This window comes from Astatotilapia calliptera, chromosome 3 (genome assembly GCF_900246225.1).
Source record: "Astatotilapia calliptera chromosome 3, fAstCal1.2, whole genome shotgun sequence".
NCBI classification, from domain to species: Eukaryota; Metazoa; Chordata; class Actinopteri; order Cichliformes; family Cichlidae; genus Astatotilapia; species Astatotilapia calliptera.
The window spans coordinates 49,851,629-49,879,501 of NC_039304.1; the positions used below are offsets into that span (position 1 = coordinate 49,851,629).

General features: G+C 40.5%; 2 protein-coding genes across 2 annotated transcripts; one reads left to right on the forward strand and one right to left on the reverse strand.

Moving 5' to 3' along the window:
- The first annotated feature begins 6,988 nt into the window (after window positions 1-6,988).
- On the forward strand, window positions 6,989-15,707 carry LOC113019761 (high affinity immunoglobulin epsilon receptor subunit alpha-like). The gene is made up of 6 exons (XM_026163580.1): window positions 6,989-7,029; window positions 7,576-7,611; window positions 13,344-13,616; window positions 13,696-13,941; window positions 14,018-14,176; window positions 14,316-15,707. Exons 1-6 carry the CDS (start codon window positions 6,999-7,001, stop codon window positions 14,330-14,332), a joined length of 762 nt encoding a protein of 253 aa, XP_026019365.1. The 5' UTR covers window positions 6,989-6,998; the 3' UTR covers window positions 14,333-15,707.
- A 3,398-nt stretch (window positions 15,708-19,105) lies between these two features.
- On the reverse strand, window positions 19,106-27,577 carry LOC113019721 (zinc finger protein 239-like). Its single transcript, XM_026163543.1, has 3 exons — window positions 27,355-27,577; window positions 26,207-26,309; window positions 19,106-20,746 (listed from the first exon to the last, which is right to left on the reverse strand). Exons 2-3 carry the CDS (start codon window positions 26,222-26,224, stop codon window positions 19,802-19,804), a joined length of 963 nt encoding a protein of 320 aa, XP_026019328.1. The 5' UTR covers window positions 26,225-26,309; window positions 27,355-27,577; the 3' UTR covers window positions 19,106-19,801.
- Window positions 27,578-27,873: the final 296 nt, after the last annotated feature.

Below are 27,873 nucleotides of genomic sequence, written 5' to 3' on the forward strand. Positions count from 1 at the left end.
TGCTGTTCCCAGGATTCAATGCAGACATAAAATATGATCTAGATCCTGAATCTGTGCCCTGTGCTGTTCAACATATCATGGCAACATCTGACCAATCACACAGATGATTGTAGCTGAGCGGCTAATTTAAAATAAAAAAAGATTTGAAGAGCTTAGACATAAAACAGAAAAGTACCACAGCCCCTGCAGACAAGGCAGCTGAATGAGATCAAAAACAGTATATAGTAGTTTTCATTTTAATATTAAAAGCACTCTGTGAATATGTGAAAGCTTTACATGTATTGAACAGTAAGAATGGAAAAGAGAAAGAGCTGCTGCATCAATAAAGTTGAACTTTTTGAAGGCAGGAAGAAAAGAGAAAAATGCCAAGTGTTTGAGTTAACAAATGTATCATAAGTTTATCTTTAATGAATTAGAGAAACTGTTATCATCAAGCTGCAAGAATCAAATGTAGGCTTAGTCCACTTGCTGTTGCTGTAAAGCAACCAGTACAAACAGGTATCGGCATTTATATAAATGTTCATGAAACAACATATTGTTGTAAAGTTGTTTGCAGCCAAAAGAATACAGCTGCATCTAAGAATCTGTATTTATTACGGATGCTCACTGATGAAACGTGCACAGGTCAGAGGAATCCTCCAGGAATGCTGATGCTAGTTTCTGGAGACTTCAGTCAGTACGCAGTGATTTCATGATCCAGATGTTTACAACTAACTGATCGTCTTCAGGTGAAAACAAACAGTTGAGGTGAGGAAAGACAAAAGTGAAATCAGTGAGTTTAAGAATTTTCATGATACTGATGCAATAAAGTGTGTTTGGGCAAAATTAAATAGATGAAACAAGCAATAAATAAATACAATAAACAATGATATAAAAGTGATAAAAAATTAAAAACATAAATAAATGCAATAAAGTAGTCAAATCTATGACGAGTGGATCCTAATTATGGAACAATACAATTCCCCACTTTGTGTTAAATGTCTCAAAATGACTTTGAACATACCAAGTATACAAAAAAAAACTGAAAAAAAAAATAAATTTAATTAAAACATAACAGGTATTGAAACTTTTTTAAAGGGTTTAAATAAAGTATTGAAAAGCCTTTGAGATTTGGGCTCCATGTGTTTTTTAGTCATGTATTTTGTGTGCATTGGCTGTGCGTGTGTGTGTGTGGATGTTGTCATGGATAACGGAGCTGTCAGAATAAGTGTATCCTGATTTAAAAATAAACACTTATCCAAACAGGGGTCGTGGGGGGGATTGGGGCTCAAGTTTTAATGTACTTCTTTAAATATTTCTTTAAGATATATAAATATGATTAATCTACGATTAATAATGTGCCCTCCTTATAATTTATTCCAATCCCGTAAATCAAGAAATAAAATGAAAATGATCACTGTTTCTGTTTCTGTGGTCTGTGTTTTTATTTTTTTTGCTTGGGTTCTTTGGGAGTGAATAAAGTTGGATGATGGTGTTCATGCAAGGTCTAAGAGTGAGAGATGTTTCAGCACTAAAGGTTTAAAGATGAATTATGTTTCCCCCTAACGACACATTTCTTGACATGAAAACATTCATGAAGGAAACTTTCTATCAGTTATTCACTGAACAAAGTCCTCTCTGTGCAATACATCATGATTAGACTCAGTAAAAGAGAATAAACTGACAGCACTGACTTTCTGTGACTTCACTATGTAACAATATGTAACTATGTAATAATAAAATCAGAATTAAACTCAAATTGAGCTCCTAATGAGCCTGTGACTGTGGGTAGAAACAAAAAGACTGCATGTTGTTTTAAGGCTGTTTATATAGATTTGTTCTTCTTCTGTGACTCTAAAGTACAAACTAAGCCTGATGCGTGAACACACTGCTGACCTTTGATTCAGCTGGTTCAGATTGATGAGTGTGTAGCCGGATAGGCTACTCGCCTTTCCTTTTCTCTCTCTCTCTCCCTCGCTCGCTCTCCTGCGCTCGCTCTGGGCTGTGCAACTAGGTTGATCGGGAACCCACCTGCATATTGATTGCAGGGTGGCGTCAGCCCGTATATAAGGATTTGGGGGAAGATTTGGGGAAACCTGCAGCCAGCTGAGACTGAAGAAGTCACTCGGATGAGTGACGAAACATTTCTCCCACAAAACGCTACGTCCAGATGAACAGAATCAACTTTTGGAGATTTACTTTCCTGGATGATTGAGATGCATCAAGATGCTAAATTTGTGATTGACATGACATTGACCAATCAGCTGACAGGAAGAAAAATGGGGTCAAAACTTGTAACTTGAAACTTGAGTGCAGAGTTTCACATATATTTTTTGGCTAAGTCCACACAAAAATCTTTTTTTACACACACACAAATTCTTTTTACACATACAAATCCTGATTTACAAGTACAAAATATTTATGACCACAATTTGAGCCCATACAAGTGGGCCATCACTAATAGATGGCTATTTATTAGGATCTGAAATCTGTGAAATACTGGGAAGCTGCGTCAGCCAGTTTGTCAGAGCAGGATGGTTTCTGGGACCAGGCGAGCTATCTCACCACGAGCTCCAGTAAGGGATGCTACATGAATGTTAGCGCCATGAAGACATGTAGTTGACTGCTGTTAATATATGTCCTGTTTAAAAACAGCCAGTCGGAGTTGTGATATTTATGTTTAAAGTACTGTAACATCACTGATGTGTAAATATTCAATTTTAAGTGCTAAGCAATATATTAAAATGTGCTCGGGCCAATAGTTAACCGCTAGTATTAAGCTACTGCTTAGCGATTTCTGTGTGTTCTAACATTACTGTGATTCAGTTGAGTTAATTAGCTTTCCAAAACATTGGAGGAGCAGTAATATTGTCATGTAAATGCACCATTTTTAGTTTTGTTGACTTAGAAGTTAATTCATTTGATGAAGATGCAAAAAGTTCATATAATGTGAGGGATCTCATTACTCTGTTGAAGTATTAATGTTTAAAGAAGTTGATATATTTTTCTGAGAAATAATTCAAGTTGAAATATCTTAAAAAGAAGAACAGTTAAAAGCAAGCTGTTGAAAGGATAAATATGGGAGAGTGGATCTTACAAGTTGATTTATTCTTAAAAGGGTAAATATAAGGGTTAGGTAATAAGGTATATTTTCTGTTGCACTAAGACCTTGTGTGATGTAACTTAAGTTATTTCATGATGGTTGAGACGCTGTATAACTAAAATAATTTGTTATACTTGAGCAATACTTGACTGAAAGATGAGTGATGGAAAAAACATAGATAAAATAGTCATGTATTGGGGCGACCGTGGCTCAGGGGGTTGGGAAGCGTATCTGTAACTGGAAGGTCGCCGGTTCGATCCCCGGGCTCTCTGTCCTGGTCGTTGTGTCCTTGGGCAAGACACTTTACCCTACCGCCTACTGGTGTTGGCCAGAGGGGCCGATGGCACGATATGGCAGCCTCGCTTCTGTCAGTCTGCCCCAGGGCAGCTGTGGCTACAACCGTAGCTGCCTCCACCAGTGTGTGAGAGTGAATGAATAGTGGTATTGTAAAGTGCTTTGGGTGCCTTGAAAAGCGCTATATAAATCCAATCCATTATTATTATTATGTATGCACTCTGAACTGTGTGCATAGATTGGTTTTTGACCAGGACTGGATCATTCGAGATCTGAACCCTGTGGGTTAAGTGGCGAGCCAATCCCAAGAGAGTGACTGTCGACGGACCAGAGTGCGGTGTGGCCAGCCGTGGGATCCATCTTCAGCGAACCTCAGGACTATTACTACCTTCCTTGATACAGATAAGACTAACACTTTAAAAATCTACCCGGGTAGTGTTAGAACCAATGGACAGAAACACACACACACACACACACACACAAGGAACTCTAATTTCTCTTTCCAAAGAGAAGTGGAGCAACAGGAGCAGAAGCTCTTTAATTGAAACTCTTTGGAGAATTTCCTTAAAGAGGATGTTTGGTTTTGATTTTATTTTTGGACCCTTTAATGTGCGTTTGTGCACTGTAGGAAGCCGACTTTAGACAGGCAGAGTTTGTAAACTTTACAACTTTCAATACAGTTTCTATTCAAATCACATCGTATCTATCACTGAGTGGTTCCTTCTCTGCTGATCCTTTCAAGGCTCCATAGTCTTACCTAGAACTTTCTGATTCTGGTCCAAAGTTGTCAAGACAATAATTTAATGTGTATCTCATATTATTTAATTGTAATACCTGTTACAAAAGTGGTGTCAGATAAAGGATGGATATCCTGGATAGACTTCACTTGTGTTGTAGCAGTGGGCCCAGGAGAACAAGAGAAGGATGAAGACTACAAAGATGGAGGAAAGCAAGACAGAGGGAAGAAGGACGGATCGTTGGTCTGTCAGTTTTTGTGCTTCTTGTCCTGCTTTTGTTTTTTTCTTACAATGAAAACTTTGTGTTACCACGGTGTCTGTAAATCCACAGATAAGAATAAAATATAATATATATAAAACTCTACTTTTGACCTGTTGTATTATTTTTTCTTCTCTCACGATCATAATGACGTAATTAAACTTCACTCTTTTTATTTCAATAATCATGTTCTGCAAATATTGTGTTGACTGTATCAGTGCAGTAAGCTGAAGCTGAGGTTCTTCATCATGTGTAACGTTTTTATTAAAGATTTACGTGTTTGTGAGCAGATTTTATTGTTTTAAACGATTTCACTCTATTTTTATTACACTGACTGAACAACACTGTCTTTACCAAACAGCCGGTCTGCTACAAGCTGACAGTATCACACACTGTCCAGGTCTGTTAGCAAACTTTGATCTGAGGACAAGTTTAGATTTGATGACTCATTTTACACGTCGTAGCCTTTAAACGTTGATGAGTTCCTGAGCGAGTGAATGAAATGTAGGATAATAGAAAAAGAGCATTTAGTTCTATTCAGACATTTGAAGAAATGGAGACATTTATAAGCTGTCATTACATTATAAAGTAACAGGAAGGTGATAATTTACCAAGAAAAATTTACTAGAAAACCAGCAACAAAAAGCTGCAAGAGCGCAGACAATACTGGGATAAAACACGCCTTCAGATCTGTATGTGTCCATCTCATCTCAAACAGAATTAGCTCAAGCACGTTATTTTGATAAATACATTTTGATTCATGAAGTTAATTCATTATACTTTGACATGATTTTTTTTGTGATTATTATTTTTTCAATTATGCGTTTGCTTCTGTCCTGCTAAATTCTAAAAGTTCCTGCAATTAAAGTCTAATTGTGGACGTTACATTCTTATTCCTTTGTGAAGCAGTAAACTATTTTAAACACGTTACTTGTAAGTAACTTCACAGAATTGTTATATTGTACTTTTTACAGATGTTCCTGTAAAACAGTCTAAATGTAACACGTACAGAAGCACTGATGTTATCAGTTTGAAAAGCTTCCTCCATGAAAGGCTAAAGAAGAATAACATGATGCTAGAACATCACATTTTATAACGTGACAGTAAAAATAACTCAGATTGCCTTTGATGTTTTCTTCCACAATCAGAGCTCTGAGCTCCCTTCATTCAGAGGGAAGTGCAGAATCCTTCAAAGTAAAAGCCTTTCTGGTTTGGATAGCTCTGCACTGCTGAGCATAAGTGGGCTGAGCCTGGGTCCAGCTACATGAGTGGTGTCTTGTTTTGGTGAAGCTTTTGAATTGTTTGGCCTTTGAGGCCCGTGTGGAGCTCATAGAGTAGGCTGACACTAAGCGAGACCCACAGTGGGGCCTGCAGTGGGCGTACACACAGTATACAGCTCATACATAAAGCACCTGTCTGTCTGTCACATCAGTGTCTATTTATAGCTTTCCACTGAAGAGGAAGAAGTGTTTTCTGTTTGAACCATGTGCCAAAACAACTCCTCCACATTATGTGGAAAACTGAGGGAACCCGCTGAGCAGCTCCTCCACACTTCACCTCAGTGATGCTTTTATTTTATAACACAAAGATTTAATCATTTATACGTTTGTGGTTTCCTGTTTGTTGCACTGAGAGAGCAGAGGTGTTCAAGCTTGTTCCACATGAAGCTGCTCAGCAGTTTGTTTGCATCAGCTGATTCAACAGATCAGTAAACTTGTGCTGAAAATAACTTTACTTCACAAACAAATGAAAAAAGGATCATCGGGAAGCTCTTGTGTGCTGTGATGCTTGTTGATTAACTGAGCATTAATAAGAAAAGTGACACTCAGCTCCACATCGCTGCTCTGCTTGAACTTCATCTCACCTGGAAACAAGTGACATGAACAGAACAGCGCTCTGAGCGCGCTCAGAAGCTCCTTTGTCCTCACTGCATTTCTACCTCCAGCTAAACCTGAAAAGTGCCGTTTAGTTTGTGCACTGAGGCCTGTGGATGAGTGATGTCGATTCAGGACCACAGCCAGATGTCAGACCTCAGGTTTGAGGGTTTATCATGTGTATGTTTTTGCTCTACTGAACCTGAGGAAATGTACATGTTAGTGGTTAAAGGAGCGAGCGGTTCTCACACTCCTGTTAAAGAAAAGAAAATCCCCCACCCGCAGCTCACTTCCTCTCAGCTGAACTGCTCACACCTAAAGGAAAAAATGCAGCTTGTGTTTTTCTTCCCACCAGCTGGAGACTTAATTTACATAAGAAAACATGTTTTAGGTTCAATACTTAAAAAAAACCAAAAAAAAAAAAAAACCAAGACAAATAAAAGTTTATGAATCTTTCAGATTAAAAATAGAAATTTCAGGTTCTTCGCTTAAACGCACAAAAAAAAAAACCATCATTATTTTCCTGTCAGTGAACGCACCATGCACGTATCATCTGTGGCTGTTTTCTCTTCATATTAACCTTTTTTTTAAGTTTTATCTCTTCTTTGTTACTTTATGCTGCAAAACTAAAGAAGCTGGCAAGAAGGTAAAAGGTGAGAAAACCACAACAGAGTCAATCACAGGAAGGAGGAGGGTTTAAAAGACGTGAGCATGAGCGGACCAGAGTGTTGGTAACATTTCCGAGACACAGGATGGAGGAAACAACGCTGCTGTGTCTCCTCTGTAAGTACAATATGTTTTTATGGATGCTGAGATTTAACAATAACCTCAGAAACTCAATGTTCAGCAAGTTTGCGGGTTTATAACATGTCAGAGTGTAAAGCTGGTCTGCAGGTTTTGCAATAAATGTTCTAAAACAGTCGTCGTGTTCAGAGTTTTTAGGATTTTTGAGAGAAGATATGAATCCCTTTCTCCTGCCCTAATCTAAGGTTGAGTTCAGAGTAAATGGTATCACTGGTAACCGATGTTTGCAGTATTAAACAATCACACCTTATCCTTCAGGCTGATCCACACCTATCTACAGTTTTAAGATCTCTTTCCTTTTGGTATTCGCAAGTTTCTGAACATTTGCCTAAAAGATAATCGAAGCCGACTTTAGTCACAAACCAGTTTAAAGAGTTTAAACTTTGGCAGTAAGGAGGAGAGGGACAGTTATGAACTGGAACAGACCAGACAGCCCCACACTGAGAGAAGTGAAGTGGAAAATGTTGGTGTCACTGTCGTCTTCATGAGTGTGAAACCTCAGACTAACCTGCTGCTTTCTTTTAGTTCTGACTGCAGTGCTGATCTGCACGACACACCAAGGTCAGTGAGCTTCTGTTACCAGTGTCTGAAAGTCAGAAATAAGCAAAATGATCTCATGTTTTGTGCATTTATTGCTGCTGATGTACTGACGGTCAGGCTGTGGTGCAGCTCTAAGACACCACATCCTCTCTGCAGCTGTCATGCAAAGACTTTCCAGCTTTAACCGCTGCCTGAGCAAGAAGGAAGAAAGAAAAGACCCAAAGCTTAAAATCTGTATGTTTGCTGCTCTCTAGAAATGTTTGTGGGTCTTATAGACAACAAAACTGATAAACTATCCCACAAGTACAAAATAACTTAACGTGGAAACAAGTTACAAAGATGTTGATTCTGAAAGATGTTTAAACAACATTAAAACTGAAACTTTATTTCTTTGGAAAAATATTTTCATCTAAATTTCATGGAAAAAAATCAACACTTCTGCAAATTCATGAACAAAGTCAAACCCACGCTCCCTCGTGTGAGGCACCAGTGCTAACCCCATGATGATCCCATGATGCCCACACACGTGGAAACAACAACGTTCAAGTCTTCAACTCACATCTCAAATGCACAGTGACAGAAACATCATTTACATGCAGATACATACGCTGCTGTGCAGCAACACCAGTCTGTGTATCTTGGGTGGATGTTGTTACAGGTGTTGGGTCATTTGTCCAAATCTTTGATGTATTTCATGGGATCTAACTGTTAGACAGGACAGTGGCTCCTTCTTTTAATAGCCTCTCAGAACTTTAGCACAAAAACAGCCAGAGTTTGTTACAGTAAAGCTCCTTCAAGCCTGCTCATCTCTGCTACCTGATGAAAAGCAGTTCAGGAGGTCGACTCAAATACCAAGCAGAGCAGAAGGGCAGTTAAGAGTAAAGCAGGGTGATGGGACTTTTCTGGAGGTTGTGGAGGCGGGGCACGTCAGATAGATGAGAAGCGTGTCAAAGAAGAACGAGGCGAGGACCCTCCAGTGGTTTGACAGTCAGCTGGTGACAAAGGCAGTGAAGACCCTGTGGAAGCCTGGCAGGAACATGGTAGCAGTCCAGTCCTACTCTTGGATATAACAACAGACAACACAGGACCATCCAGCACACCGGCTGCTCAGGTTCGACCCACTCAGGACACTCAGTGTTTGAGGTTTGCCAGCTCAGGACATTTAGGCAGCTTTGGACGCTCAGGCTCAAATAACAGTGGCTCAGTGTCTGGAGTGTTCCCAGGCAGAGCGGCAGACAGATGCTTGTGAGAGCTTCTTCTTTAAAGAGGGCGCAGGTGGAACGAAGGCAGTTGGCTCATAGCTTCACCGGTGAGGACCTGATATGAAGCAAACTGGAGTGCTGAACAATTGGACCCTGTAAGGTCCTCACAGTAAGACTTCCTCACAGACTGGTGGAAATGAGGCTAGAAAGCTGGGCAGCCTGGATGACACTGGAAGGCTAGACGTGGTTCTGGATGTTGCCCACGGTCTGTTGAGTCCAATAAGAGGGAAACCAGTTTATGATGAAAATCTCAGGTCAAGGATGCTTCTTTTTCTTTGTAGAAGAGCAGGTTGCGAAGCAGGGCTAAAATCAGAGTCTTCCTCCTCTTATATTTGTTCTTCTATTTGAGTTATGGACGAGTACACACTTGAAATATTTGGCAGCTGTAGCAGTCGCGGAAAATTCCTTCTGTGGCAGAAAATCCTCACAGATGCAGTCTTGATACCAATAGATGGATAAAAACTGGAGGAAATCCTCAGAGGCCTTGAAAACTCCTAAATGGAAGTAGCTTCTTCTGCTGGGTCTATTCTGTTGGTCTGAGACTGGCTTCCTTCATTGGCTTCCTGTTAAATCCAGGAGTTGAATTCGAAATCCTGCTCCTCACATACAAGGTCTTAAATAATCAGGCCCCATCTTATCTTAATGACCTTGTAGTACCATATCACCCTATTAGAGCACTTCGCTCTCGCTCTGCAGGCCTACTTGTTGTTCCTAGAGTATTTAAAAGTAGAATGGGAGGCAGAGCCTTCAGCTTTCAGGCCCCTCTTCTGTGGAACCAGCTTCCAGTTTGGATTCAGGAGACAGAAACTCTTTTCTTTTTTGCTAAAGCCAATAGTTAGGGCTGGATCATCCCTTGGATACAACAGTCTCAGGCTTCTAGGGAACATCCAGTGATGAAGTGAGATTTTTCACTTCCCTTGTGTTTCCACTACAGACATCATAGTTTCCACATGATCGCAGAGAGCACAGACGTCATGGTAAATTTTAGCTTTTAATGATTTCTTTGAAATGTTCTTTTTGAAGGATTAATTACAGTACCGAATATCTATCTATCTAAAAAACAAGAACTGTGAGCGCAAGTTTGAATTTATTTTGGATTTCCTTTAATCCAGAGTGAATTGTACACAGTGCCTTGAAAAACTTTGATTTTGTTGGTCTTGAACTTTTACACTTTTGTTATCTTACAATCAAAAACATAATTTTTATTGTGATTTTCTGTGACAGACCAACACAGAGTAGCACACAATTGTGAAGTGGTACAAAAAAGAAAAAGAAGATGCATGGTTTTCAAAATTTTAAGCAAATCAAATCTGGTTTGCCGTGTTTTGGATTCTGCATCAATACTTTGTAGGGCCACCTTCCTCTACACACCTTTGAGGTATGTCTCTACCAGCTTTGCACATCCAGAGACTGAAATCTTTGCTCATTCTTCGTTGCAAAACAGCTCAAGCTCAGGCAGATTCGATGGGGAGCATCTGTGAACAGCAGTTTTCAAGTCTCGCCACCGATGGGATTTAGATCTGGACTTTGGCCATTTTAACACATGAATATTCTTTGGTCTAAACCATTCCATTGTATCTTTCGCTGTATGTTTCCAGTCATTGTCTTGTTCAAAGGCAAATCTCCTTCCCAGTCTCAAGTCCTTGGTAGCCTCCTACAGCTGTGAAAACTATAATTTTAATCTCAGCCAAACTGATTTACTCAGGAACAAATAAAACACTGAAAAAAGTCGAACAATAACATTTTTCAATTATCCAAGTGACTTTTATATCATGTTCAACCCGAGCAGCGAAAGAATGCAGGGGTCTGAAAATGATTTGCTGGGAATTCGGTGTTCTCGCCGTCTCTAGCAAGCCTTGAACCCCCAGCTAGCTATCAAGCTGGTGGGTATCAGACGTAACCAAAAACATTGGAGCACTTATGCAAAAATGATTACTTGCTGCTAGCAGGTTGTTAATGCTATCCTTCAAGTCTAAAACCAGCATGTTAATACGTGGAGATCCTGAAAGCTGCTCCAAATATGATCAATTATATTTTAAATATTTGTTCAATTCAAATCAGTTCAAATTCTTTTTTTCTTTCTTAAAGAAATCTTGTACATCATGTATATTTTTTATGCCATGTGTCATTCCATTGCAAATAATAATCACAAATGAATTAAGAGGAGATGGCTGCAAAAACTCAGGAGCTGTGATTTCATCACACACTGCGTTCTAGACACCGTATAAACTTATGAAGTCCGGCGAAAACACAAGTACAGACGGGCGTACATGAGTATTTGGCCTAACAGTCTGCAGTCTATGAACTAACCTCGGCTAACGCCAGCTAACAATGTTAGCTTGTTCGCGAGTATCCTTCACTAATAGTAATAACAATCGCAAAGCAATAGTACGTTGATCAGCCCATTTCCAATTAAGAAATGCATTCCTGCCCGTGCACTGCTGGCTCTGGGTCCATTGTGTAACTGACGCCACCAACAATAACAGGACGCTTACATTAGAGCCTTACTGTGTGTTTTGTTTCGGTTTCCAGCAATCAGAATCAGAGAAACTGTATTCATCCCATATGGAAATTGAGTATAAAAATATTTTAAAAAGAGGACACGTGTTTTTCTCTAACCCGCTCTCAGCCATGCTATATATGACACATGCCCAGCTAAACCCTCGCCCGACTGCTTTCAATCCACAAAATTGGAGAAGGCATAGAGAGGGGACAGCCAAACATATGGAACCGGAAATGACCACCGTGTATTCTATTTATTTCAACAAAGTAACTGTATTCTGATTACCACCGATTAAAAAAGGTAATTCTAATGGAATACAGTTACATTTTGTATTTTAAATACGTAACACAGGTACATGCATTCTGTTACTCCCCAACACTGCCTTTGTTTGTCTGTCAACAATAGCTTTCTTCTTGCCACTGTTCCATACAGGCCAGATATGTGGAATACACACTCACAGTTGTCCTGTGGACAGACTCTCCCGCCTGAGCTGTGGATTTCTGCAGCTCCTCCAAATGGACAGTGGGCCTGTTAGAAGCTTCTCTGATAAGTGCTCTCTTTCCTCGGTCTGTCAGTTTAGGTGGATGATCATGTCTTGGAGTGCAGCATCCTTTTTCTATTTCTGGATGATGGATTGAATAGTGCCTTTTTGGCTTTTTGCTTTGTTTTTTTATATATAACCCAACCTTACTATAACTTTATCTACATTTTTATCCCTGACCTGTCTGGTGAGTGCCTCAGTCCTCATGATTTGTTCACTAATGTTCTCTAACAAACCACTGAGGCCGTCACAGAGCAGATGTGTTTATAATGAGACTAAATCACACACAGGTGAGCTCTATGATCTAGTTAGGTGACTTCTGAAGGCAACTGACTGCACTGGATTGTATTTGGAGGTATCAGAGTACAGGAGGCTGAATACAAATGCACGCCACACTCTTCAGTCTTTTTAAAACCATGTATCATTGTCATACAAGTTCACAATTATGTGCTACTTTGTGTTGGTCTGTCACAGAAGATCTCAATGAAATATTTAAGTTTGTGGTTATAAAGTGATAAAATGTGTAAAGAGGTATGAATCCTTTTTCAAGACATTGTATTTACACTCACTGGAATCTTTTGATAGTCGGTCCCACTGCATCATTTTTAGATCCTGGACCTCAGTACTACAGTAAGTGTGTTTGTGTCAGCCGTGTACGTCCACTTGTTGTTTCACAAATGTCTGTATCCTGACCTCTTCTGGTTGTTTGGTAGTATTGCATTTTCTTTCTGACACCATGTCTGACTTTAGTGTTTCTGGAAAGTAATTATAATTAGATGTGCTCAGCATGAGAGGTTCAGTTATGAGCAGCGCATACCTGTTACTGTAGGAAGAATTATTCTTCAAATAATCAGCAGAAACATAAAATCAGTTTAATTAAACTGCAGTTTATTTACATGTCCATCAGCTTCAGAGACCAGTGAGGATCTTTAATTCAATTTAATAAAAATCACTGAGATGGAAGAAATAAGAATTTCCACTTTTACTTTTCATGAAGTCAAAGACTTGATTTTAAAAAAGTGAATAAAATTCTACATTAGCTTAGAGTTAAAGCATATAAGTTGGTAAAATACAATTTATATATAAATAGGAAGAAAATTGTAGCTCACAGGTGTCGAACTCCAGGCCTCGAGGGCCGGTGTCCTGCAGGTTTCAGATGTATCCTTGAACCAACACAGCTGATTTAAATGGCTAAATTACCTCCTCAACATGTCTTGAAGTTCTCCAGGAGCCTGGTGATAAACTAATCATGTCATTCAGGTGTGTTGGCCAAGGGTGAGATCTAAAACCTGCAGGACAGCGGCTCTAGAGGCCTGGAGTTTGACACCCCTGCTGTAGATTATTGGAATAAATGACAGTAAAATACATTTTTGACAGTACGACAGACAGACTCAAAGTGTAAAAGTGTGAGGTTCAGTGAGTAATGTCTGACTACTTTTCCTCACAGCTCGCCTGACTGTGAGTCCCAGCAGCTCTCAGCTGTTTGAAGGAGAGTTTGTGTCTCTGAGCTGTGAGGAGGACGACAGCTCTGCTGGATGGACTCTGAGGAGAAACACAAGCAAACGACAGAGGACTCAGTGTGGAGATGGGTGGGGAAAACCAGCTGGTTCGACTAATTCTTCGTGTAACATCAGCTACATCTTCACATTGGACAGTGGAGTTTACTGGTGTGAGTCCAGAGAGGGTCCCATCAGTAACATGGTTAACCTGACAGTCACTGGTAAGCTGAGTGTGTGGAGTTAGTGTTGATGAAGCTGTGTGTAAATGGATGAAATGCTGTAGTTTGTCTCTGTGTTGAGGTGGATCAGTGATCCTGCAGAGTCCTGTCCTCCCTGTGATGGAGGGAGATGACGTCACTCTGCTCTGTAAAACAAACACCACCGGCTCCAACCTCCCAGCTGCTTTCTATAAAGATGGTGTCTTTATTGGGAACCAGTCTACAGGTCGCATGACCATCCAGCATGTTTCCAGGTCTGATGAAGGCCTCTACAAGTGTGACATCAGCGGTCATGGAGAGTCTCCATCCAGCTGGATCACTGTCAAACGTGAGGAGCTTCACTCTGATTTCAGCTCTTTTTTTCATCAACACCTTCACCTAAACAGGTGTGATTCTCTCTGCAGGTAAACCTAAGACTGCAAACCCGCCCACTTCAGGAGCTCCACACCCAAACTCGAGTCATCTTCACTCTGACTTTGCACTGATGCGCTACCTGCTGGTGTTCTGTCCGTACTTCATCTCCACTCTTATTATGGTGTCCTTATATCGACAGAGAGCCACAGGTAACACTCTAACCTGTCAGTCAACAATCAATGAACTGTGGGTGATTGAATTAATTTGTTAATATTTCATGTTAGAATAATACAATAACAATCATAATAACAAGAATCTGGATTTCCTTTCTGACCTCGTGTCTTGCAGGAGCTCACCTGAACTGAGGATGATGATGATGCTAACAAAGAGCATCACTTGTGAATTTCACCAACAATTCAAGAACTCGTTCACAAACAGTGAAAGCACACAGACGTGTGTTTAAGCTGAGCGTGTGAACACACAAATGCTCAGTGCCAGAGCACGCATCCACACAAATGATGAAGGCTCAGCTGTCCGACATACACCGATCAGGCATAACATCATGGGTGAAGGTAAAGGTGAAGTGAATAACACTGATTACCGCTTCATCATGGCACCTGTTAGTGTGAGGGCTACATCAGGAGTAGGTGAATAGTTAGTCTTTAAGTTGAGGTAAAGGAAAAATTCAAGTGTAGGGATTTAAACGAGTTTGAAAAGGGCTGAACTGTGAGGCTAGATGACCGAGTGAGGACATCTGAAAAACTGCAGGACTCGTAGGGTGTTCCTGGTGTGCTGTGGTCAGTCTTTATCAAAAGTGATCAAAGGAAACAACAGAAAGAACCAAAGACAGGGTCATGGGTGGCCAAGGCTCATTGATACACGTAGGAAGTGAAGGCTGGCTCTGTGGTCCAAACCTTAGCTGCTGTAGCTCAGATTGCTGACATAAAGTCCTGGTTCTGATAGAAAGTAAACAGAAGATTGTATTGAGTATTGGTCTGCTGGGAAACAGTATTCCCTGATGGCTGTGACTGCCATCGGCAGGATAATGCGTCTTGCCATGAAGCACAGATGGTTCAGGAACTGTTTGAGGAGCACAACAACAAGTCTGAGGTGGTCTCCAAATTCCCCAGATCTCAACTCACACAATCATCTGTGGGACGTGCTGGACAAACATGTCTGACGTCCCACCTCCCAGCTGAGAGGACTTATGGGATCTTTTGTTAACACACTGCCTGTGTGGAGTCCATATCTTGATGACTGGGCTGTTTTGGCAGCAAAGAGGAGGGTAAACACAATATTAGGCTGGAGCTCATACTGTTATGCCTGGTCAGTGTATACCATCACATGAAATAATAAGAACAACCAGTTATTTAGCTTTTCAAAAAACAGCAATCTATGCAGATAAGCTAAATTGTATCTCTGGTTAATGTGAACAGATGAGGACCCAAAACTGATGTCTGGGGAACTCCTCAGAGTGGCCGGGCACCACACAAAGATATTCAGAGCAAGTTAAGGTGGAAACATCTTCAGACTGAAGACTCCTAAACTAAAGACTGTAAGCTTTGTAGCAGATCCACAGAGAGTGAGACAGCCAGCGCGCTGTTATCACGTCACTCACATTCAAACTACCTCCATAAACCAGCTTTAAATCCCCCTTAAACGGCAGGTTTACTGGTATACAACAGCACTGGTTTAACCTTTGGAAACAAAATTATTAAAGATTGCTGAATTCACATTTTATTCTGCATGTTTGCTTTCTTTATGGAACCAGCAGGAGCAGCAAAAAGCTCCAGAAAAACTCAAACTGGATTAAACTGTGATCCCAAAAGGAAACAGCCAGAGAAGAAGAAATCTGAGCTCTGTGTTTTCTTCTGGTTTTGGTAGAACTGGGCTAAAGACCTGTCTTTAATATTTAGTATTTTATGTTAGTAAGAACATAAAAGGAACAATTATGATGGGAAAACCAGAAACTAACAGAAAGATTTATTTCTTCTGTTATTTGTTCTTTTTTTTTTTTTTTTCTTTTTGTCTTTTAAATGTTTGTGACTTTGTGACTTTGAGAGTTTGGAGAACCTGAAAAATCTGTATTTATTTTCTATGCTTAGGGGTATTTAAAGAGGAATAAAAAATGACTTAACCAAACAAACAGCTAACAGGACATGTGCATTCCAGATTTATTATTCATGACTATTTTATTTCCTGGAAACTTTCTCGTGTCATTTTTAAACTAAAATCTGAGTCACTGTCCAAATACATCTTTTTACTTGTTTGGGTCTCTCTCTTTTCTAAAAATTTATTTCTATTTCTAAACATAATGCTTTTGAAACCTGCTAGTGAGAATGCATGATGGTTAGATTCTTTCTACCCCTAATTCTAATACTTTTTTGCCCCACTGTATATCATTCGGATTGTCTACATTCAAAGGAACTACTTCCTCTTCCGCCTTTCATAGTCATGTGCGAAATACGGCTGTATAAATGTCTCGCAGCCCCTTGGCGCGCGCACTCCCAACAATGGCTGAGCGTAATTGGAGTCATGTGCGGACGTATTTTACCTCCACAAACAGCTGAGACGTGGTTTGCGATACATGTGGCAAAAAAGTGCTCCAAGAGTGAGGTGTTGTGGCCACACTTGCCAACCTTGAGACCTCAGAATTAGGGAGACAATTCAAAAGGGCTGTTTTGGGGTGATAAATACATTTTACAGGGTTTCTTTATCGGATAAAATACGTTAAATGTCACCGTTATTATTGGCCGGCCTGGAAACAGCGGGGTGTCCAAATTCAGAGGCTGCTTCCACCTGAGGACCCGCCCTTCGCGGTCTAAAGAAAGCCGGGTAGTACGTCACGAGCTCCCTCGGTGGAGTGAAACTCTGCCGTCTGCTCCTTGCTATCTAAAATATAACCGGGCGCTGACGTAAACTCTCGACCTTCTCACACTTCTCTTTAGTCAGTTTTCTGTTTGACGTTTATTCAGCTGTGTGAAAACCCCGGAGGAACCCTCCCGAGGGATTAATAAAGTTAAATTTAATTTAATCTAATCTAATAACTTTAATCTCAGCCAAACCGATTTACTCACGAACAAATAAAACACTGAAAAAGCCAAACAAGAACATTTTATTGTTATCAAAGTGACTCATATATCATGTTTAACCCGAGTAGTGAAAGCCCGCGGGGATTTGAAGACGATGTGTCGGCTCGGATATTTGAAGTTTACACAGCTACATTCTCACCTGAAAATATGTTAAAGGTTTTTTTGCGACCCAGAAAGAGAAATAAGAGTAATATTAAAACTAAGCAGCTGCCGTCATTGTTGGAGACTGGAATTGGCTCGGCCGCGCTATGAACTCTGTGATATGGTTTTTCAATTTTGTTGTCCGGGTGGGAAATCAGGAGATTTTCAGGAGGGGCACTGAAATTCGGGATTCTCCCGGAAAAATCGGGACGGTTGGCATGTATGGTTGTGGCAACATCACTAACCTTGTCAAACACCTCAGAGTAAATCATGTCACAGAATATGACGAGCGTATGTTGAGGCGAACTGAAGAGGAGGAGAGGGACTTAACTTAGCAAACTTACTTACAAACTTAGCACTAAAAAAGTAGACCATTTTGGTCGGTTTTGGAGCAGTCTGGGGGGATGGTGACCTATAAAATAAAGTTTAATATCTCAGAAACTGTAGCAGCACAAACGCTCATTTTACCTGCACAAATCTGCACAAACGTAGCACTAACCGCTCCGCCTATTTGCCTTTACGTTTCAAGTGGCTGGGGGGTCAGCTTCACTCTGCTCAGATTTTTCAAACTCGAGGGGTACAAAATGCAACACAAAAACTGACACGCGTGGTTTTATTCGCGAGCCAAACGCGTTTTTGCGACGCAAATCTGCTTGCAAATTTTCGCGGGACCCGCAAGCACGGCTCATCACGCTCCTACATTTACTTTACATGTAAACAAAACACAAGAAACAAAAGATGCTGGGGGTTGGGTTTGAGGTTATGACTATTGTTGTCATTATTTTTGTGCCTCAATAATGCTATGCTTTTTATTAAAAAGTGTTATAAAGTTATATAGTGTAGTATTAAGTGGACACAGCCTGAAAAATAAAGGCATGAGACCACGTGTCCTTGAGAAGTAGAAAGCTGCAGACTCTCGCTCATGCTTGCCTGGGAAAATATAGATAAGAGGGAACATTGTCTGTGGAAATTTACTGGAAAGCTGTTGTTTAGACTAAAATGAGAGAGCTTCTCTAATAAAACTGTTAGGGGCACACCACAATTTTCAGATCCGCGGCAGCGTGTCATGCAGGACGCATCTCCCTTCTAGAAGTAATAAAGTCTTAAATGGTCTACTGACCAGTGTTTTGTCTTCTATTGGATGCCTCTGAGGAATCAAAAGAACTCGGTAAAGTGTTGATATTTATACTATCTCAGCAGAAGTTTTCTACTTATGCCAAAACATTTCTTCCTGTTAAAAGGGAGTTTTTCCTTCCCGCAGTGTTTTACCTTTACAATATAAAAAACTGTTATTCCATATCATATATCAGTAAAATTTGATTTAACAGAAAGACTGGAATAAAATGCTTTGGTCACACATCTGAACGTTGTGTGGACACACGAGGGGAAAGGATGTCGCGGTTTTCCAAGATCACATCAGAAGGCCTCATGCTTTTAATGATAAGTTATCTCAATGTCATAGATCTGAATTCTAGACGATTCTATGAGCAAGAAACGATGCCCTTACACCGAGTTACAGAAATGTTTGTTCAGAAGAAATAAGAGTCCAAGCATTCCTGAACATAGTATTTGTTTATTTATATTTAGGAGATTCACTGAAAACAGATGAACAGATGGGATACAAACAAAGTGAGTGGGAGGGGTCACCCATCCTTCTACTCACTGATCAATAAATACTTTTTATTTATGCAAGAAACAAACAGCATTGTAACAGTGCATGTTAGAAATGACTGGACAGCAGCCAATAAGGAAAAAACTTAAACGCAAGATCCTAAAATTATTATTATTATTATCAACATTGCTATAAGTTAACAAACCCTGACAAACATCAGCAGTCAGTATTTTCACGTCACTGACAGCAGAAGTTAGGTCCTCTCTGAGTCCTAATGACAAATCAATCATTTTCAGCAACTGTATCAACAACGAACACTTCGGTCGGCCATGTTTGGACCTCCAAAAACAGTTTAAACAAACACATCAGTTTGTGTAAAACTTTGTTAACATCAAAGTAACTTTACAAAGTCTGCAACATCTGCAACTTTAGCTGCCTCAAAACGAAGTTCTATTGATGCAACAGAAACACAATAATGATGTAGGCCTGAACGATGTGCCTAAAACAACTCGCATCCATGTTTCAAAGAAAAGTACATAGCAAGTGTCATATAATGAAAACCTCAAGAAAATGATGTTTCTGTCACAACAAAACTCACAGTAATAAACAAATAAAATATTCTTAGAAAGACAAACTGCTTCATTTAAAAGAAATCTGTTGGTTCAAACAAACCTGCCATTTTTAACAATCGTATGTATGACATATAAAAGACAGCACTTTGGAAAGCTGTAGTTAAGTAATTATAGATCGATGTATAATGATATTTATAGAATTAATTCGTTTTTTAATGAAATAAAGCACCCAACAACAAAAACATCTTTTAAAACAAGCAAACAGGAAAGACGAAGTATGTTGACATAACAACTGCATAATGAAGGTTTGTTTACAGCGTTTTTACACTTTCAGGTTGTATTTTCAGTGAGAGTACAGCAGTGACTTTGTATTCCTTCAAATCTTTTTCTGCAAAGTTCACATTATTGCTGTTTCTGTCAGTGGATCCTTTTATGATAATTTAATGCACTGCGAGAAGTGAAGACCTTCCTGCACTGCTCGCAGGAGAAAAGCATGTCTTTTGTGTGGCGGTTCCTGTGCACCTTTAAAGTACCTATTTGAGTGAAACTCTTCCCACACTCCCCACAGCTGTACGGTCTCGTTCCAGTGTGGATGCGTTCATGTACTGTGCGCTTAGTCTGTGAACTAAAAGTCTTGTCGCAGTGTCTGCACTTGTATGGTTTTTCTCCAGTGTGAATACGTGTGTGGTGTCTCAGGTCTTGCCTCAAGGTGAATCTTCTCCCACACTGGTCACATCTGTGTGATTTCTCTCCGGTATGCATAACAACATGCCTTCTAAGGTTAGATGATGAAGAGAAATCTTTACCGCACTGCTCACAGGAGAAAATCATTTCTTTTGTGTGGATGTTCTTGTGGCGCTTTAAATAATATAGTCGAGTGAAACTCTTCCCACACTCCTCACAGCTGAACGGTTTCACCCCAGTGTGGATGCGCTGGTGATAGACAAGACCCGAAAGCCATGAAAAACTTTTCCCGCACTCACTGCAGCTGTAGGGCTTTTCTCCTGTGTGAACCCTCTGATGATTCTTTAATTCTCCTTGGGTCACAAACCCTTTGTCACATTGCTGACAATGGTGCGGTCTCTCTCCAGTGTGATACCGTTGAATGTGAGTCGATAAGTTTCTCAATGAGATAAATTCACTGCCGCACTCCTGACACATATGTGGTTTTTCTCCACTGTGCGTTTTCTTATGAACATTTAGCGTGCGTACTGTTTTGTATGTTTTCTCACACTGATCACAGCTGTACAGTCTTTCTTCAGTGTGACTTTTTTGATGACTCTTTAGTTGCTTCAGGTTGTGGAAAGCCTTCTGGCATTGCTGACATCTGTGTTTTTTATGCATTTCTTTGCCGGTCTTGTCCTAATTCAACAGAAAAACAAAAACAGATTATAACTCAGGTACTGGCAACATGGTGACACTTCCAGAAGTCAGCAGGGCTCTAGAATAACTTTTTCCCATGGTTGCACTGGTGCGCCAGCACCATTGGCGGAGCGGGGGGTGGCTTACTGGGCTTAAGCCCGGGTTGTTTTTTCAGAAACCCGGGGTCTTTTGGAGTGTGCGACCAACTGTTCGGGTAACAAAAAAAAAAAAATCTCTGCAACTCTCCGTGTGGTCAACAACAGACACACATTTTGCCCCTATCATGGACTAAACGAATCAGAGATAGTCAGGGGCGGGACCTCTCTGATTGGCCATGGTCCAGTTGAAAGTGCAGGTGGAAGAGAGAGGTGAGTAGCTTGAATAAAGCGATATCAATTCATTAACGGATTCCACACAAAGACGTAAACACAGAGTGGACGCATCAGAATCAGCTTTGTCTTTCTTGGCTTTCTCACCCGACGGCCCGTAGACGGACACGCTTAGCGATCCTGATGTGTCCGGTCCGCGCTGTGTTTACGTCTTTTTTGCGCTGATTCTGAGCTGCAGGTTTTGTCTCTCTCCAACCAAAATTTGCAGAGCCAGCAGCAAAAGAAGCAGCAAACTGCGCTTCACATTTGATCAATGTCGTCATGAATTCCCTCTGACTTTTGCTGTTTTGCTTCCACCACGATAAAAATCACACTTCCTGCACAGCTCTCTCTCTGTGTGTACTTCAGGAACAGTTTCCAGTCTCAAATCTCTGTTTTCTGCATTATTTGTTTGCTTATTACCCACCAGTCTACCGTTGTTTACAGCGCTGTCTTTTTCTTTTTTCACTTCAATGACCTCGGACAAGAAAGCCTAATTTCTGCTGTTCAACACTGAAGAAATTTAAACTTCTTAAAATTATGCAAAATTGCAGAATATTTTTAAGGTTATCTGCTATAAAAAGCCAGACCAGGAAAATCTCCTTCATGTTTTTCTGTGTTTTATTCTCAGTTACTTTCACACAAAGGCATCTGCTGTGATTTTCACAATTCTGATGAAGTCTCATGTGTATCAGTACTGATAAGTGATCAGAATTATAATATTTCTGACTGTCTGAGGCTAAATTGAATCAAATCAGGACTTTGAAAACCAGAATTGAATGGATTATAGAAATCAGTGATGATACCCAGCCCTAGTGAGCAGCCTAGGCCCGAGAGAAGTGGATGTAGCTGTGGGTAATAAGAAAAGATGAAAAGAACGATTGATAACTTTTTTGTTAAGTTAAGGCCTGATCTGTCTGAAATTCATAGCCAGTACTCTGACACGGTGCCATCAATATTTGAATGCTGAAAAAGCACAGTGTATCCAGGAAACACATTATATGCTGCGATAAATGCCCAAGTGTCCCCTCTCCCCACTGCCTTTCAGCAGCATGCAGCAGCAAACAGGTCGTCAGAGGAGCCGAGATGATGATTAAGTTTAACATTTTCTACAATATTGACAAAGCACTTTAAGCACAAGTTTGTTAGTTAATCATTTAGAAATTTTATATATTATGCTTTGGATGTTGTTCAATATATTTCTATGCAAATCAAGAGGAATTTCAATACACAGCAGTATATTCACAGTTGAAACCAGATATTTACATAAACTTTAGTGAAAAAACATTAAAAAAAAAACATAAAAACATTTTTTTACTGTTAAACATCAATTTAGAGTAAACTTTTGTTTTAGATAAATAAATATTGAAATATCTTTTGAATTAGTTAAATGTCAGAATAAAGAGAGACAGAGCTTCTATTTTAATCACTTTCATCATATTTAGGAGTACATATACACTAAGTTTATTGTTAATTAATAAGAAAACTCCAGACGACTCCATTCTGAGCTGAAGAAGCTTCTGATTGGTTAGTAGAGTCCATGTGAGTAAATTGGTGGCACAGCTGTGGATGCATATAAGGCAAAACACAGAGCCTGTTTCTTTGACATGGGAACATCAAGAGATGTCAACCAAAACACCAGGTAAAGGATTGTGGAGCTCCATAAGTGTGGCTCAATTTTGAATACAATTTGGTGCCATTTGCAATTAAGAAATACAGATAGTTTCTGTCTTTACTCTTAAAGTTAACAAATATGTTCAGTTCTGGTTGAATTGGGGTTTAGTCCTCGCGTCTTGATGCAGCCCTGATTTTGTTCTGCCTTGCTGCTTAATTAAAAACACTAGTTTAAGGTGTCCTGCATATGTGATATATATTTTCTTCTTATATGAAGCTATTCTTTTTCAAACAAAACTCAAAACACGGCCTAACAAACCTTAAACTTCACAGCATGCTTTTTCAATCTTTTGTAATGATGATTAACTAACAATCTTGTGAACACAAAGTTCTTTATTTGGAGCACAGATCTACAAGAAAGATAAGTTACTGAAAAAGTGCTCGAGCTTAAAGTGCTTTGGCAATGTTAAACTTAATCATCATCATCTTTGCTGCTACCTGCCGCTGAAAGGCAGTGAGGAGAGGGGACACTTGGGCAGTGCATTTATCACGACATATAATTTTGTTTTTGGATACGCAGTGCTTTTTCAGCGTTCAAAGCTTAATGGCTCCGTGTCAGAGCACTGGCTATGAATTTCAGACAGATCAGGCCTTAACTTAACGAAAAAGTGATCTTTTCATCCTTACCCAGAGCTACATCCACTTCTGTTGGGTGAGAATCGTTACTGATTTCTATAATCCATTCAATTCAGGTTCACAAGGTCCCGATGCGATTCGGTTCAATTTTAAAATCAGACAGTCAGAAGTATTATAGTTCTGATCTAGCACACTTCAAATCCTGTCTCCCCCCCACCCTGGACCCCCACCAATTCGCATACCGCCAGAACAGGAGCACAGAGGATGCAGTCTCCATCGCACTGCACTCTGTCCTCTCACACCTGGACAACAACAACACCTACGCCAGAATGCTGTTTATAGACTTCAGTTCAGCATTCAACACAATCCACCCCTCACAACTCATCAGGAAACTGACAGACCTGGGCATCAGCTCCCTCATCTGCAAATGGTTACTGGACTTCCTGACCAACCGCCCCCAACATGTCCGGCTGGATAACCACTGCTCATCTACCATCACAATGAACACCGGTGTACCACAAGGCTGTGTGATGAGCCCTTTCCTCTACTCCCTCTTCACCCACGACTGCAGACCGGCTGATGGTTCCAACACCATCATTAAGTTTGCAGATGACACCACGGTGATTGGCCTCATCAGTGACAACGATGAGGCCGCCTACAGGGAGGAGGTGGATCGTCTGGCTGAGTGGTGCGACACAAACAACCTGCTGCTTAACACCGAGAAGACCAAGGAGCTCATCGTGGACTACAGGAGGAATGCTGACCCACATCCACCCATCCACATTAAGGGGACGGCTGTGGAGCGTGTGAGCAGCTTCAAGTTCCTGGGAGTCCACATCTCCGAGGATCTCACCTGGACGACCAACTGCTCCAAGCTGGTCAAGAAGGCTCACCAGCGCCTCTTCTTCTTGAGGACTCTGAGGAAGAACCACCTGTCCTCAGACATCCTGGTGAACTTCTATCGCTGCACCATCGAGAGCATCCTGACCAACTGTATAACAGTCTGGTACGGGAACTGCTCTGCCTCGGACCGGAAGGCGTTGCAGAGGGTCGTGAAAACTGCCCAGCGCATCGCCGGAGCACCACTTCCTGCCATAAAAGACATCTACAGGAAGCGGTGTCTGAAAAGGGCTGGGAAAATCATCAGAGACCCCAGTCACCCATCACATGGACTCTTCACCCTCCTGCCCTCTGGGAGGCGCTACAGGAGCCTCCGGACTAAGACCACCAGGTACCGGAACAGCTTCTTCCCCACAGCTGTCAGACTCCTGAACTCTGCCTCCTGACATCTGACCCACGTTAAACTCATGGACTGAACCACCACTCACAACCACTAGCACTTTATATAGCCTCTGTAGAAACTATCTACACCCTCACTTATCTTAACTGCACTACTGTATAGCTCTGTGTAAATAATCATTCTGTACATTCAATAATCTTTAATCCTACAACTGTTTACAACTTACATAGTTTCCATTTCTGTATAGCTGTATATCCCAGATTCTGTAAAGTTATTTATTTCATATTCTGTATAGTTTTTCATATTTATATCCTGTTCATATCCTGTACATAGCTTGTACTCACTACAGCCTTTACATACTTAGTTATAGAATATTCACAACATACTTCATACCGTGTACATTATAACATACCATAATAGACCCATTTCTGTAATATACTTACATATCTATATTATTGCTAATATATATTGTAATATATCTATATCACTAAAGCACTTCTGGATGGATGCAAACTGCATTTCGTTGCCCTGTACCTGTGCATGTGCAATGACAATAAAGTTGAATTCTATTCTATTCTATTCTATTCTATCATTTATCAGTACTGACAGTGTGAGACTTCATCAGAGGTGTGAGCATCACAGCAGATGTCTGTGTGTCAAAGTAACTGAGGACAAAACAAAAAAACATGAAGGAGATTTTCCTGACTTTTTATAGCAGATAACCTTAAAAATATTCTGCAGTAGAACAAAAACTGAAGAAACAGGAAAGGTGAGTAAAAGGTTTCTACTAAACATCTAAAATGCTCGGCTGTGTTTGATCATATATACTTTAAGATCAGTAAATATCCAAATGAAATGCTGTCAAAACAAGTCATCTATGTTTTATTATTCCCAGAAACACTCGTGTCCAAAATGACACCCTTCAGGTAACTGCTGTTTGGAAATCACATTGTTGGCGCAAAATATATTGTATGCTGTCAAACTGTTTCTCTGGCATTTTTCATAGATTTGACTAAAGAAATGAAAACAAATGATGTTTATGGAACATCCCTGTATTACCTCCTTATTTTATGCTTGAATGATTCACAGGCTAGAGTTACACGACTTAAACTGCCATTAGTGTTATTATTTAATTTGTTCTAATCTTTATTTGTCCTGGTTTTAAACTCTTTCCCTGCAGGCACACTGAAAATGGTGTTGGCTATTTTGCCTGGTAAGAGTACTGAGTGTGCAATGTTGTTTAATTAGTGTGTTATTAGTCAGTTATCAGAGACATTACAGAAAGTTTCCCAGATAAAAGTCGAGTGATACTCCTGATTCATTGCTAATCAGTATATGTTACAAACTCTCCATCGTCCAGCCCTACAAACAAGTCTCAGGTCCAGAGCACGCTCCACTGAGAAAAGCTGTTCTGTTATTTATTTCATGTGAAAATACAAATCATGAAGCCACTAATTCTTCAAACTCCAAGTCTAGATTTTGTCTCGCTTCTCTCAGGCTCAGCAAGCAGCAGCGCTTCGTCATGTGGTTTCTTTTCGTACGCTGCCGTGCTTAACTTAGAAAATGCTCCTTTTTTTATTTACAGCAATTATTTCTAGGCACCTTTTCGGGTGAAGCCATCCTGCTGCTTCTGTTCCCTCAGTGGTCCAGACCTCTGCCAACCTTCCTCTCCTCCCTCCTCAGATACGTCACCTCCACCTGTGAGCTGTGAAATAAGATTTAGATGCTGGATTATTTATGTCAGTTATCCAGTGACTTCTGAGCCTCTGACAATAAGAGACGCCTCATGTCACAGTTTAGTTAAACGCCCTAAATAACAGTTGAAACTTTGCACTTCAGTCACATGTTAATGTTTTATATAAACTTCACTGTGTACAAAAATGGTGTGACTGTCTAAGAACTGTAGGAATACAGGAAGCAGGTAAAAAAAAACTCTGGAGTTGATTTAAAGTGTTGTACTTGTAGCTGTTCACTGTGATTTTAAACACTCAAACATTTTCACACCCATAGGTCGTTTATTCTGAAACGAATCAGCCGATGACTCAGTGAACTTGTAGTTTTGTTAGGGAAACCACAGCCTGCAAGCAGTTAACTGCAGCCAGCTTCTAAAAAGAGGATGACCTCTCTTAGCAGCTCAGTTTATAGCACAGTGTGCGTCTATCTGACCGGTTCAAACTGGTGTGGAGAAGCTGCTTGTCTTGCACTGAGCTAAGGGCTAACCGTCAAACTGTCAAAGAGTGCGCGCTGTGTGGAGACCTGACACAGACGACAGACTCAGACACATCTCTGTGATCCTAGTTTGAGTTTACAGAGGTCAGAGTTACAGCCTGTACGGTCAGCAGGAAAACACCGCTCCTTTAAGGGTCAGAGGTCACAGCAACCCACGCGCGCGCACTCGTTTTCATATCTTAGTGAGGCCATCTCGTTGACATAATGCTAACTGTAACCCTGACACTAAAACCACATTTTGAGCCTCAAAAGTAGCTTCTAACTCGTGCGGACAGACACGTTGTCCCCGTTACTGACTGGTCCCCACAAGTATGTTAGCATCACAATTTTCTGTTCCCCCGGAGCGTTGTTTCCTTACAAACGTGGCACTATTTAACGCGAGTTTTTTTTTTTCTTCCACCAGGGAAATTAAAAAAAACAAACAAAAAAAACACGTTTCCCGTCTGAGCTCAGTTTGTGTCCACTGTGCCGTGCGTGCGTGCCCGTTACACGAGGAATGGGGGCGTGTGCGTGCTACCTACCTCCGGCTCAGCACGAGGATGCGAGGCTGCTCCTGTTTCTCAGAACACCGGTGAAGTCGATGTGCGGTGTATCCTTCCGCGGCGTGGCGAGGCTTCGGACTGCGAGTGGAAGTTTGTGTTGATGATGTATCGAGGCCTCGCGAGTTGGTCGTACCACGTGACTCATTTAAAAAACTGAAGTAAACCTTTTTATGGAAGGACGGAGAATTAGTTCAGTTCAGTGCTTTTTTTTTATTTCAAACATATACATTCACCAACGTTTCATAAAATCATTCCATGCAGTTGTTTGAAAAGGAGTAGGCAGAAGTATATACTTATTTAGCCCCCTCAGGTTTACGTCCTCATCATCTAAATTTGAACCACAAAAACGTATACCACGCCTTCAACTTAGAACATAACATCGCAAAAAAATATTTTCTCATGTTCAACTAAAACTATATTTAGATTTGCTAATTTGCAGAAGAAAATAAACATCAGTTTGACTCAGGGGCGATTCTAGGATCAGAGCTTTGGGGGTGC

Coding starts and splice junctions, on each gene's coding strand:
- LOC113019761 (XM_026163580.1), top strand. CDS start 6,999: ATGGAGGAAACAACGCTGCTGTGTCTCCTCT. Junction 7,612..13,343: donor GATCTGCACGACACACCAAG/GTCAGTGAGCTT, acceptor TTTTCCTCACAG/CTCGCCTGACTGTGAGTCCC. Junction 13,617..13,695: donor GGTTAACCTGACAGTCACTG/GTAAGCTGAGTG, acceptor CTCTGTGTTGAG/GTGGATCAGTGATCCTGCAG.